This window comes from Archocentrus centrarchus, chromosome 24 (assembly GCF_007364275.1).
Source record: "Archocentrus centrarchus isolate MPI-CPG fArcCen1 chromosome 24, fArcCen1, whole genome shotgun sequence".
Classification (NCBI taxonomy): domain Eukaryota; kingdom Metazoa; phylum Chordata; class Actinopteri; order Cichliformes; family Cichlidae; genus Archocentrus; species Archocentrus centrarchus.
Window position 1 is genome coordinate 6621751 of NC_044369.1, and position 24747 is coordinate 6646497.

The 24747-nt window shown below is 43.3% G+C and overlaps 1 protein-coding gene across 3 annotated transcripts in view; it reads right to left on the bottom strand.

Moving 5' to 3' along the window:
* Positions 1–24747, bottom strand: part of tbc1d32 (TBC1 domain family, member 32) — a 120775-nt gene that overhangs the window by 83913 nt on the left and 12115 nt on the right. For all 3 annotated transcript variants that reach the window (XM_030722066.1, XM_030722067.1, XM_030722065.1), the window contains exons 14-23: positions 23055–23144; positions 21237–21379; positions 20881–21008; positions 19495–19696; positions 16279–16358; positions 7691–7829; positions 6175–6262; positions 3886–4004; positions 994–1113; positions 651–739 (exon numbers count right to left, since the gene is read on the bottom strand). In XM_030722066.1, coding sequence (XP_030577926.1) covers positions 651–739; positions 994–1113; positions 3886–4004; positions 6175–6262; positions 7691–7829; positions 16279–16358; positions 19495–19696; positions 20881–21008; positions 21237–21379; positions 23055–23144 — 1198 coding nt within the window. The remainder of the gene's footprint in view (positions 1–650; positions 740–993; positions 1114–3885; positions 4005–6174; positions 6263–7690; positions 7830–16278; positions 16359–19494; positions 19697–20880; positions 21009–21236; positions 21380–23054; positions 23145–24747) is intronic.

A 24747-nucleotide genomic window follows, 5' to 3' on the forward strand; every position in this document is an offset into this window, starting at 1 on the left:
CAGAGGATTGTGCAAAGACACGTATGTACCAATGTATGTAAAGATCAATGCATTCTTTACTTGAGCAAACTGCTGTATTTCGCCCTCAGACGCATTTCCACCTGCACATTTACAATAAACCTTTGTTATAACACATACCTATAAGATACAAAATGCAGCTTTTCTCAGGCCTTATTAAATCCTTTCATCTCAGTATTAATTTCATTCTTTACTGCAAGCAAATCTCTACTTTGAACCTCAACTCAAAATTAATATCAAATCTGAAATACCTTTTCTTTTTTTAGAGGAATTTCTTCAACTCCTTCACCACCCTTCTCACATGTTAGGATGTCTGCTCTCATAGAAATGCGCGCACACACACACACACACACACACACACACACACACACACACACACACACACACACACACACACACACACACACACACACACACACACACAAAAAAACACCCACACAGCCCAGCTTATTTCTCTCTTATCCAGAGAAATCCTTTCATCAGCCTTTCAATGCTGGGTAATCAAAGTATAAAGAACCATGCCAGTCTCATATTGCCAGAGGCTGAAGTGTGTGTGCAGTCACCAGGTGCTAATCCGATATCGTGTGCTTCCCCACTGATGTTAAGTAATATGAAAAAAATATCAATCCCACCTCAGGCCGAATGTGTGAGTCTGTTCATAGTGGAAGAGAGAATGAATCTTCACATCTGAATTCACAGCAATCAGCCTGTCAATCAAATCCTGTGGAGTAAAATGAGAGGCTGTGAACAAGAATACAGCAGTTATAGTGCAAAACGAAAACAGTGTGGAAATTTACAATGTGTAAGGTGGAAAACGTACATCAGCCTCAGTGTGGGGGGCTTTATTTGAATGTGTTTGAAGTAAAACAAATGTGGGGGTGGTGTTTGGAAGGCCAAATGAAAAGTGCAAACATGCCCTCACATGGCTGAAAAAAGAACTGCAATGTGGGGGGGGGAGAAAAAAAACACACTCACAGGTATGGAGGTTGGCATTTCCCTCAGGGTGTATTTGCTCTTGTCGGCTAAAGGCTGCCGGCCGAGCAGTTCCCACACTGACTGGGAAGAGGAGAGGAGGTTGACCAACGACAGGAAGGACTGAAGAGAGGGAAAGTAAAACCAACACAGACTGTTAGAGCTTGTATTTGGTTTCAAAGACCACTGAGACTGCGAATGCAGTGGTGTATTTCATGGATTGGTCGCATAATACTATACAGCTACAAATACTACAGACCATATTACAGATATTATAATTGTGTGTTTTGCCCATTATAAAAAGATAAACTGATTCAAAGCAAAAAGAAAAGTACAAAGAATTAATGATAAAAAAAATAAAATAAAACATTGTTTTATTTTTGCTTTATGATAAAGCTTATAGCCGGTAATAAGTTGGACTCATTTCCTGTGGGTGTTGGATTTCACCAGGGCTGCCCTTTGTCACCGATTCTGTCCACAATGTTTATGGACAGAATTTCTATGCGTAGCCAGGCGGCGGAAGGCTTCTGCTTTAGTGGCCTCAGAATCACATCTCTGCTCTTTGCAGATGATGCGGTCCTGTTGGCTTCATCAGGTGGTGGCCTCCAGCTCGCAGTGAAACGGTTCGCAGACGAGTGTGAAGCAGCTGGCATGAAAATCAGCATCTCTAAGTCTGAGGCCATGGTTCTCAGCCGGAAAAGGGTGGAGTGTCCTCTCTGGCTCAGGGACGAGTTTCTGCCCCAAGGGGAGGATTCAAGTATCTCGGGGTCTTGTTCACGAGTGACGGAAGAAGGGAGCGGGAGATCGACTGACGGATCAGGGCTGTGTCTGCAGTGATGCGGACGCTGCACCGGTCTGTTGTGGTGAAGAGGGAGCTGAGTGCAAAACCAGTCGATCTACGTTCCTACCCGCACCTGTGGTCACGAGCTTTGGATAGTGACCGAAAGAATAAGATCGTGAATACAAGTGGCAGAAATGAGCTTCCTCTGAAGGGTGGCTGGCCTCACCCTAAGAGATAGGGTGAGGAGTGCAGCCTTTCAGGAGGGGCTCAGAGTAGAGCGGCTGCTCCTCCACATCGAGAGGAGCCAGTTGAGGTGGCTCGGGCATCTGAACAGGATGCCTCCCGGGCGCCTCTTGGGTGAGGTGTTCCGGGCATGTCCTATCGGGAGGAGGCCCCAGGGCAGACCCAGGACACTGGAGAGATTATATCTCTTGCCTGGCCTGGGAACGCCTTGGGGTCCCTCCAGATGAGCTGGTGGAGGTGACTGGGGAGAAGGAAGTCTGGGCTTCTCTACTTAGACTGCTGTCCCCGCGACCCAGCCCCAGATAAGCGGAAGAAGATGGCTGGATGGATGGATGGATGGATGGATGGATGGATGAAGCTTATAGTTAGGGCTTGATCAGGTGACCCTGAACCATCCCTCAGTTATGCTCCAATAGGCCTAGGCTGCTGGGGGGTTCCTATGATGCACTGAGTGTTTCTTTTCATTCACCTCTTTTTACGCTGTTTATACCCCACTCTGCATTTAATCATTAGTTATTATTATTCTCTGACTCTCAACCACAGCATGTCTTTGGTCCTGTCTCTCTCCTCAGCCCAACCAATTGTGGCAGATGGCTGCCCCTCCCTGAGCCTGGTTCTGCCGGAGGTTTCTTCCTGTTAAAAGGGAGTTTTTCCAGGCGTCAGGGTTGCTCACCACATATGCCGCATAGCAGTGCAGACAGCACAGGTTCGAATCCCAACCTAGTCGCCATTTACTGCATGTCTTCCACCATCTCTTCTCCCACTTTCCTGTCTCTCTCCAATACAAAACACTATCAAAAAAGCTGCAAAAGGCCAAAAAAAAAAAAAAGGGGAGTTTTTCCTTCCCACTGTCGCCAAAGGCTTGCTCATAGGGGGTCGTTTTGACTGTTGGGTTTTCTCTGTAATTATTGTAGGGTCTTTACCTTACAATATAAAGCACATTGAGGTGACTGTTTGTTGTGATTTGGCGCTATATAAATAAAATTGAATTGTATTGTTTTTTATATATATATATAAAACATGGCAGCTGACCCAGTGATAAGGCAGGCTTTAAAGTCGCCGATAGCAGGACACAGTTTACACATCACTGGCTGTCCGTATTCACTTGGCTAGTCTCTCTGAGAGAGATGACTTAGCTCCTGTCAGAGGCCAGCATCAGACACACACAGACAGGCGCACACTGGAGCTTCAAATGAAATTTTGAAGCTGACCTGAAAAATTCAGCCAAAAACATAACTAAAAATGTAGTGCTATACAAGTAAGTCTTATATACCCAGACACCCATGAACCAACCAGTGCTGAGCAAGTAAGTCCTTTTTTTTTTTTTTTTTTTTTTTAAAAGCACTATTGCCTATCACTATTTCTTGAATATAAATATTCACAAGTCACTCAATTTTCTACATGGCTGCTGGTATGGCAGAAACACCTGGTCCTTTGTCCTGGGGCCCAGGTCATGGGGAGGGGGCAAAAGGACACCTTAATTAATCTGTCCAAAAAAATAAATAAATAAATCACATATTTGTGGCAAAAAAAAACCCAAAAAGAAAGTCACGTAATATCTGGGTATTTTTTCTAAATCTTTCTAGGTTTTGTTCATAGAGTAGCTGACACTTTTTTTGTATTTTAAAACAAGCCTTAATATCTGTCCCTTTCCCATACTAGAAAAAATGTCCAGATATCAAAATACAGGCAGGAAAATAAACAAAACGCATGGGTACCCTGTGTAATAGTAAACTCAGCATCTTCTGTTTTTGACTCAACAATTCTAATAACAAAAGTTAAATCTTTTTCTATTTTCTAAACTTTTATTAATTTTCTGGCATTTAATATAATTAAACAACTTATTTCCCCTCTCATGCACATATACATACCTTAAGGCAGCTCCTGTCTATGGAGTCCATGGGAGTTGGTTTGGGACGGACCACTCTGACATCATCACTGTCACACTCAAGAACAGACCACAGCTCTAGTACCAGGGCCTGAATAAACCCTGCAACAGAATGTGGAGAAAGTGGTTTCACTGAGCATTTGTATTCAGAAATTGTGAAACATTAATTTGTGAGTCTGTTTTAAAAAAGAAAATTAAAGGAACACTTTTTAATCAGCATATAGCACAAGTCCATTAAACTTCTGGGATATTGATCTGGTCAGTTAAGTAACAGAGGCGGTTGTTAATTAGTTTCAACTGTTTTGGTGTTAGTGAAACTAACAGCAGGTGCACTAAAGGAGCAACAACGAGACAACCCCAAAAACAAGAATGGTTTTACAGGTGGAGAACACTGATTTTGGTTTCATCTGTCCACAGCACTTTCTCCCAAGCCTTCTCTGAATGATTTAGATGTTCACTGGCAAACTAAAGATGGGCCTGTACATGTGCCTTCTTGAGCAAGGGGACCTGGCGCGTGATGCAAGATGATCCATTACGGCGTAGTGTGTTACCAGTGGTGTTCTTGGTAACTGTAGTCCTAACTGTCTTAACAAGCTCCTCCCACGTAGTTCTGGGCTGACACACCACTGCTCTCATGATCATCCTCACCCCATGAGGCGAGATCTTGCATGGAGCTCCAGTCTGAGGGCAATTGATGGTCATTTTATATTTCTTCCATTTCCAAATGATCACACAAGCAGCTGTCACCTTCTCACCAAGCTGCTTGCTGATAGTCTTGTTTCTCCATTCCAGCCTTGTACAGGTCCATAAACCTGTCCCTGACATCCTTTGACAGCTCTTTGGTTGTTTAGGGGAAGAGGTTGTAATGGAAGAAATTGGTTCTGTGGACAGGTGTGCTTTAAGCACATAAAGAGACGAGATCAGGAGTACAGTATCTGTAACTGATTGATTGATTGATTAATTGATTGTAATCTGTGTGCCACATGAGCACACAGCCAATCTGTGGGAGCCAGAATTTTGGCTGGGCTGTGGTGAATCAAATACTTATTTCACTCAATGACCTGCAGATCCATTTATAACTTTTATTTAATGCGTGTTTTCTGGATTTTTGGTTAATATTTAGTCTCTCTCCATTAAAATGAAACTACCATAAAAATTAGAGTGTAAATTTCTTTGAAAGTGAACAAAATTACAAATTCAGTAGGGTATCAAATAATTATTTCCCCCAATGTAGCCACTTTGATACCAACTGATTAGTAAAGCCAACTTCTGAAGCCTAGAGCAGAGGGTGTTATTCTTGGCAATAAGCGAGGGGTGGATCTAGCAACTTGTCAATGACATGGTAGGCCCACACTACTTTTAATCGTCACCATAAAAACAAAATATCAGCATCATGTAATATTCAAAAAACTTGAAAATAGTGATAAAGCCATAAACTGTTTTTACAGAGGGCATGGATCATGTGAGCAGTAGTCTTTTTCTTATAGACTGTTAATGGTTCTTTTTTATAGAAAGCGACATGCACTGCACTGACCACAAGGTTGAGCAATGACCCAAAATTTGTGTACTATCTCACTTTTTGAACATACATCCCACTTGCTGTCAGTTCTGCGGTTTTATTGGTTGCACAAATGTACGTCACACTGCAGGATGCATGAGTTCTTCCTGGCCATCGCTGCACTTTGTTCGACACAGCAGGAAACCCTTCTTGCATGGTGCAGGCCATAGAAAAGAATGGGTTTCAGAGCACAGCGGTGCTGTTGTTCAGTTGAAGGGTCCATAAGAAATCAGGCCTTTTTCCATAACCAGAGGAGTCACCCCCTCCCAGCTATTAGGGAAAATGCAGGATTAAGATATCCGTGCATTGGCTTCACTTTTCAGACACGAGGTCTATCTTCATCTTTTAAAAACAGTATGATATTTCCTTGAGCCTTTTGTATATATCTGCACTTCATTTCCACCTAGTAGTATATACCTGATATTTGAACTCATTTACCTATGACTCACCATGCTACCTGTGAAAACATTTCTGAACCCAAATCACATTTTCTCTTGCCTGGCTGATGCTCACATCACACACCATCTTAATCCTTACAAAAATATCAAAGAACACTTCCTTCTTATCCAGGCAAAAACAGTTTGAGAAACACATTTCTCCCTAAGCTGCCTGAAGTCTGCTTTATACCAACAGCACAACAACAACAACTTATAATATAAGCCTTAAGCATCACAGCTGACAAGTGTGTGTTTGTGCCAGTAAGTGCATTAGTACCTGAACTGTGTAGAGCCACAGCACCCGGAGCAGTTGCTGCCACCTGTGTCACCATCACCCCGTAGCCAAACTTCTCGCAGCGGCTCACCTACAGAAAACACACAGAAATCTCATATCCCTGGAAGCATTTCAGCATTTTACCTTTGTAGTTTTTTCTTGTATCAGTTAAAAAATGAATGAAAGGTTGGAAAAGGATCGAACAAGTCAAGGGCAAACGTAGTAGCAATCTAAATTTGGGATTCTGGAAAGGCACAACATAATGTAGTTAAATACACTGTGGAGAAATCAAATTGCAAATTGATTTTGGAGTGTGCGGGCCCTTCATTAATTACAACACAATGTCACAACTAAAATTAGACAAAATATAATTACATTCCATAATTAAAGTGAAATGCTGAACTAGAGAAGCAATTACAATTGTGCGTAAACAATGGCAGTAAATTAAGCCCACAGGGGATCAGCTGAGGTTTGTAGCAAGCCTAAGTGTATGTGTGTTTACAATATGAATATGAATCTTAGAAAGTGTGCTTCAGTGTCAAGCAGGCTGCTAGTGAATACTAAGAAGTACTCAGGAATTATGATTGTGGCCTTGAGAAGGAGCAGGATCAACAAATTACCACATTTTGTATAGAATGAATTATGATATCAGTGACATTAGCCAGCAGAATGAATAAAGCTGTTTGCTGCATACGGAATAATGCAACATAAATCCTTGAAATACAATGTGCATGCACAGTTTCTGCACAAATGTTTTTATGCACTCCAATATTTACCCTTTCCTCTATTTTTTTTGTCTCATCAGTGATTATTTATTTTGTATCTCTTACAGGATTACAGTAACTCAAGTCAGCATGACCCAGAAGTTTTTGAGCAGCATGAAATTATTTTGGCACTTTGATAGCATCAAATTGCCAAAGGATTTCCATAAAAGCCAATAAAACATTAACATAACTACATCAGCAGCATTGTTTATCAGCATCTGAAAACTGATAAGCACTGATCCCTACGAAAGTGGGACAATCGCTTACATTTTAACCCTAAACTACTACCAGTGCTTTTACAACTAACGGACTTTGTTTTTGAAGAATGCTTTTTTAAATCTGTTATTGCATTGCTGGCATCATTTCCATATCCTTGATTGGAGGATTTGAATCTAGTGGTGGAAGTGAACTAATAATGCCATTCCCCAATACCACACTTGATCTCTTCACTGCTGTACTTTGGCCTCTAACTGACTACATTTGAATTTGGCAGCTTCCAGGTGACGATACTTATATATACTGTAGTTGTGCAAATGTGGAGCAGAGTGCTGGTGTTAAAGAGCATTTGGCTCAGCAAACCTTAAAGGTTGGACCAAAATGTTAACAATCAAAATGTGTGCAGCCCTCGCTGGCAAACTAGGGCTACACTACAGTGCATAAATGCTGAAGTAAAGACAAAACATCGGTATGATAGAAAAGCAAGGAGGATGATGACCACATTGAAATTAACAAACGATATTTATGTACGTTATCACCTGAAGTTTTTTGGTAAAGCGAGAGAACATGTAGGAGACACATTCATTAATGGCCCCTGTCTGCTGGAGCAGTAGCAGGCCTTTAGGAGTGGCAGCAAAATTCAGCAGGCTGTCCAATAATGTCTCCTCCCAAATGAGCCTGTTCACAAAGCAGAAAGACAGAAACATGGCAGTGTTTTGTATTCAACACAATATTAAAATCACTAGAAGTCAATTCCTTACACATAAAGACATTCTGAATAAAACAACACTTTACAGTCTTGTACACTGAACCACTTTAATATCATCTGACATTTGCTGCACTTGTTTTTTCCCCCTTTTACTACATTTAGTTAGCCATTTGTATTCTGTTTTATATTGCTTTATTGGATTGATTTTATTTTATAGAGTCACTTTTCTATATTTAGATTGTACATGGTTTTGTATTTAGATTACTTGTTGAGTTTTCTATTTAACTGAGCTGATTTCTTTTGTGTAACTTTTACCTTATTGAGCCATTCTGTTTTGTCACATTGCATTTCTTTTGATTGAGTTATTCTACTTTATTTATGCTAGTTTGTTCAAAGGTGTGCTTAATATTGTGGCTACTATAACACAGATGTGAGAATTCTTTACTTTTCCAGCAGGCGATTCAATCATAAGCTATGTTCATTCAAAGCCTAAATCTCCAGAATCCCCCTCTATCTCAAACCTTTCAGATGGTGAATAGGGTATATGTCTGTCTCGCCTATTGTCTATAACTTTTGAAAAGCAATGATCTGAGCCACCCACTTCAGACAGTTGTGAAGAGGTGCAAGAGGCATGATGTTGAGGGCATTGTACTAGTCTTTCTGCCTGTCTTTTTCCACTTCTTACTCAACCATTTGTAGCACTTTTCACAAGTAAAACCCAATGCAAAACCATCCATGTCCCCTTGGAGAGAGTCCCTGAAAAACTGTAACCAAATCATGACTAATCACAGTAACAAAGCAAACGCAAAACTTATATATGTCAAAAAATGATACACTAGTGACAAAAAAAATATGACTTAACTTTGTTGAATACTTGTGGACCTTTCTGCAGTTCTTTTTCTAACTTCGTTCGGTGTTTCACTATGGGAATCGCCTTGGCATGACCAACTACGAAAGCTCCAATGACACCACGTCTGTCTGCGACAGACCTGTCAAGCCGTGCTCAGGGCCCCGCCCCTCCTACTATCACAGCTGACCAGCTCCTCCCTACTCATTCTCGCTTTCTTCCCGTGAGAAACTACATCGGGCTCCCTCAGCGCATCCAGGCTGGCTTGGTTAGCTGTTTAACAGTTCTCAGGCGTCCCGTAGAGGAGTACCGTATTTTTCGGACTATAAGCCGCTACTTTTTTCCCACGTTTTGAACCATGCGGCTTATAGCCCGGTGCGGCGTTTCTGTGGATTTTTCTTTAACCACCAGGGGGCTCTTTAGCAGGATATGAATCATGGGACGTCAAAGTTGGAAATCAAAGAAGAAAGCGCCAACAAGTGCTAGCAGCAGGCACAAAAGAGATTTTTTTCAAACTCCCTCATCATGGAAACCACAAAAAGAACTTCCTATGATGCCGCTTTTAAGTTGAGGGCTATCGACCTGGCACTACAGGAGGGAAATAGAGCCGCTGCACGTAAGCTCGGCGTGAACGAATCAATGGTGAATTGACTTGTTATAACTCAAATTTGGGGTTGTCTGTCCCCCTCTGCTGAGTGCCGAGTAATTGTGGAAAACCGAGAGCGGCGGAGATACCAGCGGCTTATAGCCCGGTGCGGCTTATATATGTACGTTTCCAGTTTTTTCCAAAAAATTTGTAGGTGCGGCTTATAGTATGGTGCGCTCTATAGTCCGGAAAATACGGTACGTCGCCGAACGCAGTTCTCCAGTTTTCAGTCTGGATTGTGCTGAGTAAGTCCTTCGAAAGAAGTGTACTGGTAGTTATACACCCTGGACAGCGACCGCGTCGTGGCGAGCTGTCTTCAGCGGTCGCCTGGTTTTAATTAGCAGGGTAGCCGTTGTGTGTGTGTGTAACTTGGGCTAACGCGTCACGGCGAGCTTTTCGGTGTCCGGCTAGCATTAGCTTGTTAGCGGGTCAGTACCGTGTTAGGTCTGGCTAGCATTAATTTGCTAACTGACCCTAAACAGTGTTAGGTTTCAGTTAGCATTAATTTGTTAGCTGAATCCACTGGTAGAGCTCAGCTAACGTGTCACGACGAGCTGACTCTCACGGCGACTAGCTCGGACTTAACCCCGTTGCTAGCGCTAGCTACAAACAGGCTAACATGTCACGACGAGCCTTGTATAGCTCAGTCTCACCATCTTTCCGACCACGATGGCTACGGCTCCTACCCCCGCCAAAGGGTCAGAACCGAAGGCCAAAGAGGCTGCATCCCGCCCATGCCCCGCATCATGCGATGCTTCCATTTCGGGCAGGGACTCTTATCCGATGTGCATAGCTTGCATGGGTGCTAAGCATGCTCAAACTTCTCTGGCGGACCCGCAAGGTTGCTCTCACTGCGCCTTGATGCCAGAGAAAATCCTGGAAAGGAGGTTGAGAGTAGCAGTGGCTAACAGCCAGGACCCCTGTCTGTCAGCCAACAATGCTACGATTGATATCCATCAGCCACAACGAGCTGGGCGGACATAATGGAGGAAGTGTCCCCGGTTATGCCCCAGTTGTTCGAGGGGCTCCTCGACCCAACTGAGGGTGAGCCGGCGGATGAGGATGCGGATGGCGATGCCAACTCCGACCTCCTCGGCCTAGAAGACATGGAGGAAGAGGAGGATGACTCCACCTTCCCTGCCCAGCAGTCCAGGCCCCCAAGTGGGGCTGAAGCTGTACCCCCAGTGGACAGCAACTTGTATGATGTTTGCAAACGGGCTGCTGCCAGGCTGGGCATCACATGGCCAGCAGCCCAGGCGGCTGAAGGGGCAGAACGTGACCTGTATGATGGCAAGAGGCTCCCTCCAGCCTCACCACCTGCAAAGCAGCTTCTGCCAGCAGTGCCTGCTTGCATGAAAGAAATGAGTCGCTATTGGTCTAGCCCTTTTAAGAGCAAGCTTCCTACCCAGGGCTGCTCTAAGCTGGAGATGCAAGGAATGGGTGAGCTGGGGCTGACCGGACCCCCAGCAGTTGAGCCTTCAGTGGCTTATCACCTTCACCCTAACCGCAGGTCAATTTCAGCTTCTTCTAATATTTCTCTGCCCAGTAAGATGGATCGCCTCACCGCATCCATCTATCAAAGGATGTACAAATATTCAGCACAGTCAGTGTGTTCCCTTAATGCGGTTACACTGCTATCAGCTTATCAGGCAGAGATTTTAGAGGACATGGGCCATCAACTGGACTCGGGGTCTCCAAACCCGGCCCTCTGGGATGAGATCTGTGTGGTGAATGATCTCATCCTACGCTCCTCCAGGGGAGCAGTCCAGGGTTGTGGGCGTGTAATGGGTCTTGCAGTCTCAGGTGAGAGAGCTTTATGGCTAAACCTGTCAGGATTGGGAGACACTCAGAAGGCTGAAGTCATGGATGCAGCCTATGACCCAGCCAAGGGTCTCTTTGGCCCAGCTTTGGAGAAAATGAGAGAGACAAGCACTCTCAGAAAGCAGGAGGGAGAAGCTTTCAATCTCTGCTTACCCAGAAAAGTGAACCCACAATCTCGCCAGGTGCCTAGAGTAGGCTTCGCAGCAGCAGCTGCAGCCGTGAGGGGTAGGCAGAGTGGGGCTAAAGTTCAGAGGCAAGCGGCAAGACTGCAGCCTTCCCACCAGGTCAAGGCAGAAACCCAAGGCCTTGGGGCAAACACTCCTTTGCAGCAGCTGCTGCAAAGAACCGAACGTCACACCCCGGTAAAGGGAAGAAGAAGCGTTCAGCCTAGCAAGCCTGCAACGTTGTGCATCACCTCTCTCTCCTCCCTCAAAGAGGAGGAAGGTGCTGGAAGAGGCAACCACACCTCCCAGGGTTCATGGTTCAGAGGCTCCTGGGGTTCCCAGTTCATCAGGAGCCCTCCCTCGGTTCCCACACCTAGTTCAGAGAGAGGAGATGTGGGGTCAAAGGTCGCAGTGTCACCATGCAGTTCCCCGGTTTCATTATTCACTTCAAAGCAATCTATCAGTGTCACCAAGCACCGCCCAAAGTTTTCAGACACTTCATTGTGTTTCGGGGGTTCAAAAAGAAATAAAGTGTGCATTCCTGCAACCAGGCAGTTTGCCAAGGGCAGAATGTCCCCCCAGTTTAAAGAAAATGGAAAAAATAAAAGAAAGTCACTGTCACGTCACCACGTTCCCCGCGGAGGGAGCTCGCGCTCTTCACGAGGGGGACACCTCCATGCGGGAGGCAGAGGTGACGTCACACGTGTTCATGGGCCCGCTCTCTGCGCGGCTGGAGCAATGGCGCGCATGCGCAGTCCATCCCTGGGTTATGGCCACCATTTCCCAAGGATACAGGCTTCAGTTCGCAATGAAACCACCGAAATTCAACGGAAAGTTGATTTCAGTGGCCAAGGGAGAGTCAGCAAGCGTATTGGAGGACGAAATTGCTTCCCTGTTACGCAAACAGGCGATCAGAGCGGTCCCGAGCGAGGAGGCTCAGCAGGGCTTTTACTCCCGCTATTTCCTCAATCCAAAAAAAGAGGGTTCCTCTCTCCGGCCCATTTTAGATCTACGTGTATTGAACAAACACTTGAGAAAGTACACGTTCAGAATGCTCACACACAAAGCGCTCTGTCGGGCCGTTCACCCAGACGATTGGTTTGTGACAATCGACCTCTCAGACGCATATTTTCACAGCGCCATTTATCCTCCGCACAGGAAATATCTCAGGTTCGCCTATCAGAACGCAGCATACGAGTTTCAGACTATCCCATTCGGGCTGTCATTAGCCCCAAGGGTGTTCAGCAAATGTGTGGAGGCAGCGCTGTCTCCGTTAAGGAACAGCGGCATCAGAATATTCTCTTACATAGACGATTATCTGATATGCTCCCGATCACGGGAGCAGGCGATCAGAGATTCCAGGGTGGTGGCAAACCACCTTACGGAGCTCGGCTTCAAAATCAACCTGGAAAAGAGCCGCTTGAAACCCGCACAGTATACGGAATATCTGGGGCTCATTTTAGATTCCAGATGTTATCGTGTCACGCTTTCAGAGCGCAGGATTGCATCCTTCACTCAGTGCCTCTCCCTCTTTCAAGTGGGGAAAGTCGTGCGTTTCCGGCTCTGTCTCCGCCTGCTCGGCCTTATGGCCTCGGTAATAAATGTGGTGCATTTGGGGCTGCTTATGATGAGGGATTTTCAGCGTTCAGCGGTCACGTCCCTACGTCTGTGCCCTCACCGCCATCTCAGTCACAGTGCAAAAATAACACCGTCATGTATAGCGGCTCTCCAGCCTTGGAGGAACCCAGCAGCTCTTGCGGCAGGAGTACCTCTGGGTGCGGTGTCATCCAGGATGACCCTGACCACAGATGCATCTCTGTCAGGGTGGGGCGCAACCATGATGGGGAGGGCAGTAAATGGTGTTTGGTCTCGGAGGCTCTCTCGGGCTCACATCAACATACTGGAGCTGCACGCAGTGCGCTTAGCTCTAATGCATTTTCTGCCGTATCTCCAGGGTCAACATGTTTTGGTGAAAACAGACAACTCTACAGTAGTTGCTTATATCAACCGCCAGGGTGGTACTCGTTCCCTGCAGTTGCACAGACTGGCCAGGGAAATAATTGTGTGGAGCAGCACAAAATTCCTCTCCCTTTGGGCAACTCACGTGCCGGGTATTCTGAACAGGGGGGCGGATCTCCTGTCCAGAGGGAACCCGTTGTTCGGAGATTGGCAACTTCACCCGCAGGTGGTGGAGCAGATATGGCAGAAATACGGCCGGGCTGCCGTAGATCTCTTCGCCTCGCAGGAAAACACACATTGCCCACTGTTTTTCTCCCTGTCAGACCCAGTCGCCCCACTGGGCATGGACGCTCTGGCCCACCCATGGCCAGACACACTGCTATATGCCTTTCCGCCTCTCAGCCTTATCTCTCCAACCCTAATCAGAGTGAGAGATCAGGGGCTGTCGCTAATTTTAATAGCTCCACGGTGGCCGTCGAAACACTGGTTAGCAGAAATAAGTCAGCTCCTGGCGGGCGAACCGTGGCCGCTCCCCATCCGCCGGGACCTTCTGTCTCAGGCGCGAGGGGAGATATATCATCCTCACCCAGACCGGGTGGCTCTCTGGGCCTGGCCCGTGAAAGGTCGAATTTGAATGCTGCAGGTCTGCCTCTGAAGGTTATTGACACCATTCAGAATGCAAGAGCTTCCTCCACACGCTCTCTTTACAGTTGTAAATGGCGTGTTTTTGAAGAATGGTGCTATGAAAGGCAGGTTATCCCTTTTCAGTGCTCTGTGGTGGAGTTGCTGTGTTTTCTTCAGGATTTGCTGGACGGAGGGAAAGCTTTTTCCACAATAAAGGTCTATTTGGCAGCTATTTCAGCCTGCCATGTGGGATTGGGTGATAAACCTATTGGTCAGCACCCTCTTGTGTGTCACTTCATGAAGGGGGCACGCCGTAAGCTCCCAGTCTCAAGGCCACTGGTCCCATTATGGGATTTATCACTGGTTTTGGATGCACTCTCCTACCACCCCTTCGAGCCAATCGAGGCTGTAGGGTTGAAATTTCTCTCACTTAAAACCGCTCTGCTGCTGGCTCTAACTACAGCCAAGCGAGTTAGCGAGTTACAGGCTTTGTCCATTCACCCCTCTTGTTTACAGTTGGCCCCTGGTCTTACTAAAGCATGCCTGAGGCCAAACCCGGCCTTTGTCCCTAAGGTGATAGAGTCATCATACAGGTGCCCCACAGTAGAACTGCTGGCATTTCACCCCCCGCCTTTTTCCTCTGTAGAGGAGCGCAGGCTTAACACCTTGTGCCCTGTGCGGGCCTTGGGGTCATATGTGGACAGAACAGCTGGGTTCAGGAAATCTGATCAGCTGTTTGTTTCCTGGGCCCACCCCCACAAGGGCAGGCCTTTGTCCCGCCAGAGGCTGTCTCATTGGATTGTAGAGGCTATAACTCTAGCCTATAGCTGTAAGAGTACTCAGCCCCCATCGGGGCTTCGAGCTCATTCTACTAGGGGAATGGCTACATCCTGGGCTTTGTTCAGAGGGGTGTCAGTCCAGGATATCTGTGCAGCAGCAAGTTGGGCTACACCACACACATTTGTGCGGTTTTATAGACTGGATGTCGCTCAGTCATCCCTGGCTCAGGCAGTCCTGGAGTCTAGTGCCTCAGGTCTGAGCTGAGATCCTGGGCAGCACTGGAGCACAGCTTCGGGAGGGCTGGCGCAATCCGGGAGTGGGCTATATCTCCCATAGTGAAACACCGAACGAAGTTAGAAAAAGAACGTTGGGTTACATAACGTAATCCCTGGTTCTTTGATAACAGAGTGAGGTGTTTCACCATCACTTCCCTCCTTGCTTGGGCACGGAAAGAAATCTGCTTAGAATGAGTAGGGAGGAGCTGGTCAGCCGTGATAGTAGGAGGGGCGGGGCCCTGAGCACGGCTTGACAGGTCTGTCGCAGACAGACGTGGTGTCATTGGAGCTTCCGTAGTTGGTCACGCCAAGGCGATTCCCATAGTGAAACACCTCACTCTGTTATCAAAGAACCAGGGATTACGTTATGTAACCCAACGTTATCTCGGGCTCAAAGAACGCATTCTCCCAATCTATGCTTAATGGCCCCACATCTAGGATTATTTCCTCTTCTCTTTGCACCCACCCCGAAATGACGCCAGCAGACGGTGTTTCATATTAAAAAAAACTTTTCTTTTTTTTTCTCCACTCTTGCAAAATACTTGCCCACAAGGGATCGTTGGATCTTTGGTTTGTCATTCTGCAACTGTTTACCTTACAGTATAAAAGGGCCTTGAGATGACCACTGTTGTAATTTGGCACTGAAAAAACACTTCACTGAAATTTAATTAAATTTTTTATGCCATGTCTGAGAAAGTCAGTGCTTCTGCCCCCTGGCAGTGCAAATAAATTGAAGCGCTGGAAGATCTGTTGCCATAAATGCTGTAGCTTGACTTATACCAGTATGCCAGGCTATCAGTCACTTTTTTTTTTATAAGTGTCAGGGAACAACGTAACATTAAGAAATAATTCAGGTTATATCTAAAATCAGTACACACCCACACAACAACCTGCAGTTCCTGTAAAGCACTATCTTTGTATTGAGTTGTTTACAATGGCTGTGGGGTCTTCTTACCTGCATAAGTATTCATTTTTAATAAATAGTTTGCATTTATCTAGAGTATCATCTTGCACAAATACTGAAAAGTGCAACTGTGTTTCTAAGCTTACATTCATACAGGACGAGGAATCAAAGCTCTTGCTGCATGCTGGAAAGTGGACAGCCAAAAGAGCTCCAAACAGTTATCAGAATTATTTATGTCTGTACTAATAGTTTATTGGATGGACTTTGGAGCAAAAAACACATAATTCTATCCCTTTAACTGTCCTCTATAATACCCACATTATGGCCAATTACTGCTTTGAATCCAGACCTTTTATAAAAACTAATCAAATTCAGATTTTTTGTATGTGTGCGCTCACATGTTCTGCAGCTCTTGGGTAGATGCTCCAGCGCTGGCTCCAGGTACTGGAGTCGGAATCCTTTCTGACAACGAGCTGGTCTAGAAATAAAGACAAAAAAGTATTAGTATTATAAAATATACTTTTTAATATACTTTGCAATAAATTCAGTTTGAGAACATAAGGAACCCTTGAAAATTTAGACGCAAATTATTCACATATATATTTATTACATGATCTTGACTCAGTGGGAGAAATGTTGGGGTACTGTATTTACTACTAGGTTTTATGCTTTTAATAATATAACTTTATTTAATATTTTCTGCTGTCCTTTTCCTATTTAGAATCAGACAGTCTCATGTTTGTCTTGATGATTTTCACTCACTCAAGACATCCTTAAATTAAAAATAAATAAATAATCAGCAAATGCAGAATCCCAAATAATATGATAATTTGCCTACATGTTGTTGTCTGATGCACTAAACACTAGCAGGAGTGTAGCAGGATTTAACAGACATACTGTAACATGAAACAAGAAGTTCAGTAAACATCTAGCACCATCTGAATCAGTCAGGATTAAACCTATATTTTATTTTTCCTATGAACCAGGGTTATAATAGTTTGGGATTTTACATTATAGTTTAGTTTTAGTTAGTTTTTACTTTTTTTCTCTAATTCAGTTAGTTTTAATTAGTTTTCAGAGCAGTTTTTCTCGTTTTTATTAGTTTTTATTTTTGGTTTCATGCTTAGTTTCAGTTAGTTTCAGTATTAGTTTTAGTATTTTCATACCTAATCAGGTGCAAGATTCAAGGCACAAAAGTGACTATTGTGTAATGAAAACTCAACAAAAGATACCGTTTAAAGAAAGATATTCAACAACCAACTGTTCACAGACAGCAGCATTGCATGCTAAATGTGTGTAATATTAAGGACACACATGAGCATCAACAGGGAGAAACAAAGAAAAACATGAACTCCCAAACTCAATAAATTCTACAATAAACTCCACAATAAAGTTCAGCATCAGTGCAGTAGATTAACAACAGCTACATGTGGTGTTTGACAAAAACAAACTCTTCGAAGGAGTCAAAGCTCAAATCCAGCTGCATCCTGATGTTCTCACCACCCGAAGCTGCTTCTGTTTTGGAGCTAGCTTGGTTAGATGCTGCTAATTAAACTTGCAGGGTCTTTGTACACAACCTACGGAAGTGTCCGACCTCATGTCCACATTTATGCTTGTGTAGCTGGTGTGTGTGTTAATTACCTTGTGGTCGTGTGCAGGTGTTTTATATGCGGTGCATGCTGGGACTTCTTTTTTTGGTCCTCGCTCTTTGTGCTCAGTTTTTTGGCTGCAAACATATTTGTCCCTGTTTTTTTTCACTTTCTTCATTCCTTCACGTCCATCCTGATAGTTTCAGCAGTCTCCCTCCAGGAATTTGCTGACAGTTGTGAGTCCTTATATTGATGCTTTGATTATTATCCCTGATTGTTATTCTCTCACTGATAAAGTAGCCGGAAACGCACAAGGACGCAACAGTTTGAGGTGGACTTTGATGTTGCTGGTTTTTCCTGACTGAGAAGTGTTCCGCACATTTTTCATCATCCACAACAAGACTTTCGATTCTATCTGTGCTCTTGTACTCAAAGAACCTCCATACGGGACTCTGCCGCTTTCTCGGCGGACCAGCGCGGTGAGCGCACGCGCATGCGCACTCACACAGTTGTCCTATGGCGCTCCCAGCTTAAACTCGGAGAGCGGAAACAATGATTTCATATCAATCCACAAGGTTTAAAAAAAAAACAAAAAAAAAAACAAGTAAATGAAAGTCAGTTTATCGATAATTTCAGTTAGTTTTAGTTAGTTTTGTAAACTCACAATTCAGTTTTAATTAGTTATCGTTTTTTCCTTTTAATTATAGTTTTTATTTATTTCAGTTAACGACAATGTTTTTTCAATTTCAGTTTTCGTTATTTCGTTCGTTTTCGTTAACTATAATAACCCTGCTATGAACAAATATGGGCATGAGCTTGAGACTTTAAAAGGACCATTGTGTGTCCACTGCGTGACAGTGCAGCACGTACACTTGTGTATAATTAATATTTAACAGATAAATTGATGGATAAATTCAGGAGGGAGTAAGTGGGGAAATGTTCCAGAATAATAAAACAATGTCTCATACAAGTTAATTTTTATACTGGATCTTTTGAATACAGACATGTAAGGCTGTGAGGCGGGACTGCTTCCTCATCCACTGAGACAGTACTGAAGTCCCCAGCTTGGCAGAAGCAGTGCCAATAAAAGTCTTTTCTATGATTCCTCTGTAACTGTGCTGCAGCAGAGGTGGTTTGAAGTTGGGTTTTAGTTTTGTTTATATATTTTATGCTTTGTGTTCAAACACAGACTGCATTGCTAAAGATAACTGATGCGCTGTTAAGGCAGAAACAGCATTCCAAGAACATTATAAAGGTTAGTTAAGTCCCACCATTTGCATATAATGATAATGCTCTTCAAGCTGTTTTGACTTGATGAATGTCGTGTTCTCTCTTTATTACAACACGTTTTCTAGCCAGTGATCATTACATACAGGCACCCCTCTATTAGATATATTAGATAAAAGATACAGTTAACATCACCTCTTATGATGATGTCACTCTGTTTCTACTGTTGAATTTGAAGGCACTACTCAATAAAAAAGGACGGTTGATACAATTTAACAGTGTGTGAAATCCTTGGGTGCATTTTGTGAAAAAACTGAAACATTCCTCTCACACAGTAAATACTGTTTTGTTTTGCTTTTAATCTAAAAGCCACTGAAGTATGTTTAGAAACTGTTCTCTTAACCAAAGTAAGATTTATCAAACTAAAGCTAATGTAAAGTGAACAAATTGGGTTTATTTCTAGCACAGCAGTTTTTTCCTTGGACAGAGCAGTTTCAAGTGATTCAAAGTCCAAATTAATCCTTATTCTTCTTATACTGGGCCTTGGTGGAGCCCTTCAATTTACCCTCTGTCTGAAACAAGCTATTTCCCCCTCATAAACAAAACATCTGAACAGCAGGTGGGTGGGGCCTCTGTTCTCACAGCCACCTCACAGGTATTACTTGTATGTTCACTGACCTCATTACTTGAAATTCTGGCCATGTTTAATATGAGCATCCACCATAGTGAAACTAAGGAAAAGCATAAGAGGTCTACATATTAAAGTATCGGTAAATGGCACAAATGAGGTGGATGTACCTTTTTCCATGCAGCAGCTAAAGCTTTGTGCAGGCCGTAGGGTCGCAGAACCTGCAGACCCTCGCAGGTGTTGTATATCTGCCGACATACTAAAATAAAGGCTCCACATAATGCATGGGACACATCAGATTCACAGAGTGATGGCAGTTCCCTATCGAGCAGCCTCCGGGTGAACTGCACAATGATATGAGCAGCAAAGGTTCTGCAGAGGAGGGCAGAAAGAGACAGAGATGCTTATTATAGATATATGAGCCACAATATGAATTTTTTTTTAGAGTGTAGGATATCTCAATTTGTAACTTTCAATGACTATGTTGGAGCATGATGAACTGTGATGTTTGCACATGTTTGTACATGCAAATATATCCTACAACAACATAAGTTTTTAACCCTTTTAATTTGAATTACTCATATTCTCAGGCTTTCCATATATGACCACATATTGAATATAAAGATGGATGTAACCACTGCAACATTACTAATTACAGTACTGGTTAGTTAAGTCCCATTACTGAAGTCTCAAGCAGAGTACATTCATTGCCATCGTCTTGGGGTTTTGAAACCGCAGGTGATGAGCAAAGGGTGCACCTGATTGACACTGACACTGAGTGGTCATGCAGTACTGACTTGAGGACCATAATTTACAAAATCAACATCATGTTCTGTTTGATAAGACTTGAAACTAGCAACTGAGAACATAACATCACAAGCAAAGTGTTTACTGAGGCCATGGATCCAGTGAGCGCTATAGACATGGCTACCATCTGACTTCTTGAACCCACAGGAGCTGCCTCTTGCTGCCCGTTAGAAAGAATGCAGTTTTAAGGTACTTCAGCACTGGATTTACTTTTCAGACCCAGAAGCTGCATCTATCTTTTATATAAAGTCTGAACTACATCTCCAAACTCCTTGAGTACCACCCCCCCCCCCCCCCCCCCCCCCCAAAAAAAAACACTGTTTGGGATCTTTGAAGCCCTTTAATACACCCTCACTGTTACCAGCATTTTTAATGAGGCAGCACACAGAAGTGAAGTGGCCTTACATTCTTGCTCATTCATAACAGGAGTGTTCTTGGGCAGACTGAAGGAGATTACAGACTAGTCATGGTCAGGCAAAAGAATATAAAACTAACATGAGGATGATGAGCATCTTGATATTTTTTTTTACTTTCTGCTGCAGAGACATTTGAGATAAGATATAATCCCATTTGCTCACAAACCAGAAGCATCCTCATGTTCTAATCTGCTCCCAGTGCAGAACCAGCAGGATTTGCTATGCAAATTTTACTCTATATTAAAATCTTCCAGCTAAGTCATGAAAATGTAATTTATTCACTACTACTAAAAAAGACAAAATGACACTGTGTATGTAATCACATCATCTCACCTCTCACTGTGGGCTGCAATGAGATTCTTCTCATATAAGAAGAGAGCTAATCCTCTGTCTGTGTTTGCAACACGAGCCAGAATATCCGCAATGAGAGTCAGGGTTGCTACAGGAGACTTTAATTCAGCCTGCAAAGCACAGAACATAAACACGCAAAATTACCAACTGTTTCAGGAAAACTGCCACCTGAACAGATTCTCAACATTGAAATGACACCTTTATCTTTAACAGTGATGAAACTGAAGGAAAAACTACACACATTTGTGTGTGTGTGTGTGTGTGTGTGTGTGTGTGTGTGTGTGTGTGTGTGTGTGTGTGTGTGTGTGTGTGTGTGTGTGAGAGAGAGAGAGAGAGACCTTCTGTCCATGGAGGAGCGCTATAACAGGAGCCAGCAGCTTCTCTATAACTGGAGTCTGATAGAGGCACTCTACAGCACACTCCGTCCGTTCACACAGCATCCAAAGCACCTCCATCACCAGACTGCTGGGTGACAGGGAATCTGAACATGCCAACAGGAAATCACAAATGTGTCCAACTGAATTAAATTGCAGTTAATGCAATTGATATGCATTCAATTAGCTGGATTAAATGCATATCAATTCATTTAATTTATATCCCCTAGGATTATATCTGCCCATTAGATTTACACTTTTAGATCATGTAAATATACACTCACAGGCCACTTTGTAAGGTACACTTCCTCAACTGCTCATTAACACAAGTATATAAATCAGCCAATAACATGGCAGCAACTCAGTGGAGTTACAAAGGGGAAGAAATGGGGAAGAAAGGTGATTTAAGTGACTCTGACATTAACATGGTTGTTGGTCACAGACTGGTGTGAATATTTCACAAAGTGTGGCTCTACTAGGATTTTCCCCACACAACCATTTTTATGGTTTACAGAGCAGCAGTAGACCACACCGGGTGGCACTCCTGTCACCTAAGAACAGGAAACTGAAGCTACAATTCACACAATCTCTTCAAAACTGGACAGCAGAAGACTGGAAATTTGCTGCCTTGTGTAATGGTGTTGGGGACATTTTCTGGACACACTTTGGGCCCCTTAGTCTCAATTAACCATCTTTTAAATGCCACAGTCTACCTGTATGTCCATGTCCATCTGTTTATGGCCACAGTGCACCCAGTGCTTCCAGCAGGATAACCAACCATGTCACAAAGCTCAAATCATCTCAAACTGCCTTGTTCAAGTATGTTGAAATCTGATACAACTATGTGATGCTTTCATGTCAGCATGGACCAAAATTTCTTGTGGAAACTACGTCATGAAGAATTACTTCAGGTACTACTAAACATAAAAGGGGATCTAACCCAGCAAAGCTTACCTAATAAAGAGTTTGTATATCCACTCTTTTGAAATTTGCATATACCCACCCACAAAGATTCAGCAGATAGAAGAACTTTTGACAACACTGGATTTTTAGAATAATGACAGACAAAAAACAAGCAAGAACAAGTGTATGTACAGTTATAAATAGATGCTTTTAGACATGATTTGAAGCATTTCTGATCTATGTAAATACACAGATTTCCATTGATGTCTATGAGGATCATAAATATACATTTTGAACCGATCAACGTATCACTGGAGTTCAATGTTGTGTAACAAGAGAAAATTACAAAAGTGAAGATTTACAAGTTGTGTTTGCATTCCAGCTGGAAACATAGCCTAATGGAGCTTTAAATTCAAACATCTCATCCCCCTTTCAAGACTAATTCTCTCACAGAGTGCATTCTGTTTTTGTTTTATAATGCTGCTCAAAATACAATCAAGAGTGGTTCATGTGATCTTCATCAGACTCCAGGTAAAATAGTAATATCAATCTCTGATTTATTCAGCATGACTCTCTGTCCCAGCCCAAGGGGACTAAGCCAAGGTGGGGAGCACTATTGATCACTGGCAGCAACATTTCTGTAACATAATTCACGAGAATGAATGGGGCAATAAAGTCTTCAAGGAGACAAATTAAGTATTACATGACTCAGTACAAGGGTAAGAGATAAAAGATATGACCCAAGGAGTGCTTTTTACATCTCATAGGGCGGGTCACTAGCTTCCCTCAGCACTTGATTTGAGACTCCCTATCAGAACAGAAACCAGTGAGGAAGCTAAAATTCTACTTTATATCTGTGTGTGAGTGTACACGCCCCACCTGTGCATGAGCCATCCCTGTGCACAAATTTAGGGTGTTGATACATGATGTTAATCAGAATGACAACCAGGTCTGTCAGGGTAACAGCATCTGAAACAGACATAATAATAAATGAATCAGTCGGTGGTGACTGTGTCTAGACAGGGACTCTAAAAGCAGTAGGCACTTCAGAGAAGGAAATAGTCCATATCAGAAATTAAGGTAACCTCAGAGACAAGGATCAACCCCTTGTGCATAGTTTGCTCAGTACATTATGTGCACAATGGGTTTTAGTATCTGCAGTGTTTTAAAAATTTCTGATATTTGCATAAATGCCTTAATATGCAATTTTGCTGTGAGCATAAATGTCACTCACAAGTCCTGGTTGCAGGTACTACAGTAAAGAGAGTTGCTGCCTTTCTGAAGTTTGAAATCACTTAAAATGTTTGGGAGTAAGACTTTGGATTTGATCGGCAAAAAAAACAAGCAAATTAAAAAATGTCTGAAAACTAAAATAACCAGACATTTTCTGATTTTATAACAGGATAATAAAAATAAACAGACAAATCAATATTGAACTTGTGTGTCTTTTTCTGCCAGCATTTTTTGTCATTCATAATTTCAATTCAATTCTATTTTATTTATATAGCGCCAAATCACAACAAACAGTCGCCTCAAGGCACTTTGTATTGTAAGGTAAAGACCCTACAATGATACAGAGAAAATTCAACAATCAGAACGACCCCCTATGAGCACGCACTTGCCAACAGTGGGAATGAAAACCTCCCTTTTAATAGGAAGAAACAGTGCATCACAGGAACCAGCAGTCTAGGCTTATTGCAGTGTGACTGAAGGAGGGTTCGAGGTCACCTGATCCAGTCCTAACTATAAAGGAAAGTTTTAAGCCTAATCTTAAAAATAGAGAGGGTGTCTGTCTCCCAAATCCAAACTGGGAGCTGCTTCCACAGAAAAGGGGCCTGAAAGCTGAAGGCTCTGCCTCCCATTCTACTTTTAAGTACACCTGATTATTCATGGCCTTGTATGTGAGAAGAAGGATTTTAAATTCAATTCTTGATTTAACAGAGAGCCAGTGAAGAGAAGCCAATAAGCCAATATGAGAGAAATATGCTCTCTTTCTAGTCACTATCAGTACTCTAGCTGCAGCATTTTGGATCAGCAGAAGGCTTTTCAGGGAGCTTTAAAGACAAACTGAGAGTAATGAATTACAATAGTCCGTGGTGTTACAGCCACTGACCTTATGGCCTCTTCTTGAAAGACAGCTGCTCTCCTCCTCTCTCCTCTTGGTGTTTCCTGCCTAACTGCCACAGCTGAACGGCACTGCAGTCATTCGGGAAACTGCATATACGGCTCCAGCAGCAAGTGCTCCCTGCCATTTGGCCACTGGAATTCGACGTGTGGTTGCTGAACTAAGGCTGTTCATGCTTCAAGTGTTTATATGACTGGAAATGGCAAAACCTTGGTGGCTGTTTTGTTGGTTCTGCTGTTTTTTCTGTTTGTTTTTTTGTTAGAGCTCTCTTGTTAGTGGAAGCTTGGTAGGCCATTTTTGTTTGTGCACTCTTTGTCTCCTGTTTTGTGGCCAGCGAGGGAGCGTAGGCATTGTCTTCTTGTTTTCACCTAAAGCTTAGCTCTACTCTTGTTTCTAGGAAGTCGGGATTTTTGTTATTTTGACCCTGATGTTTGACACACTTCCTTT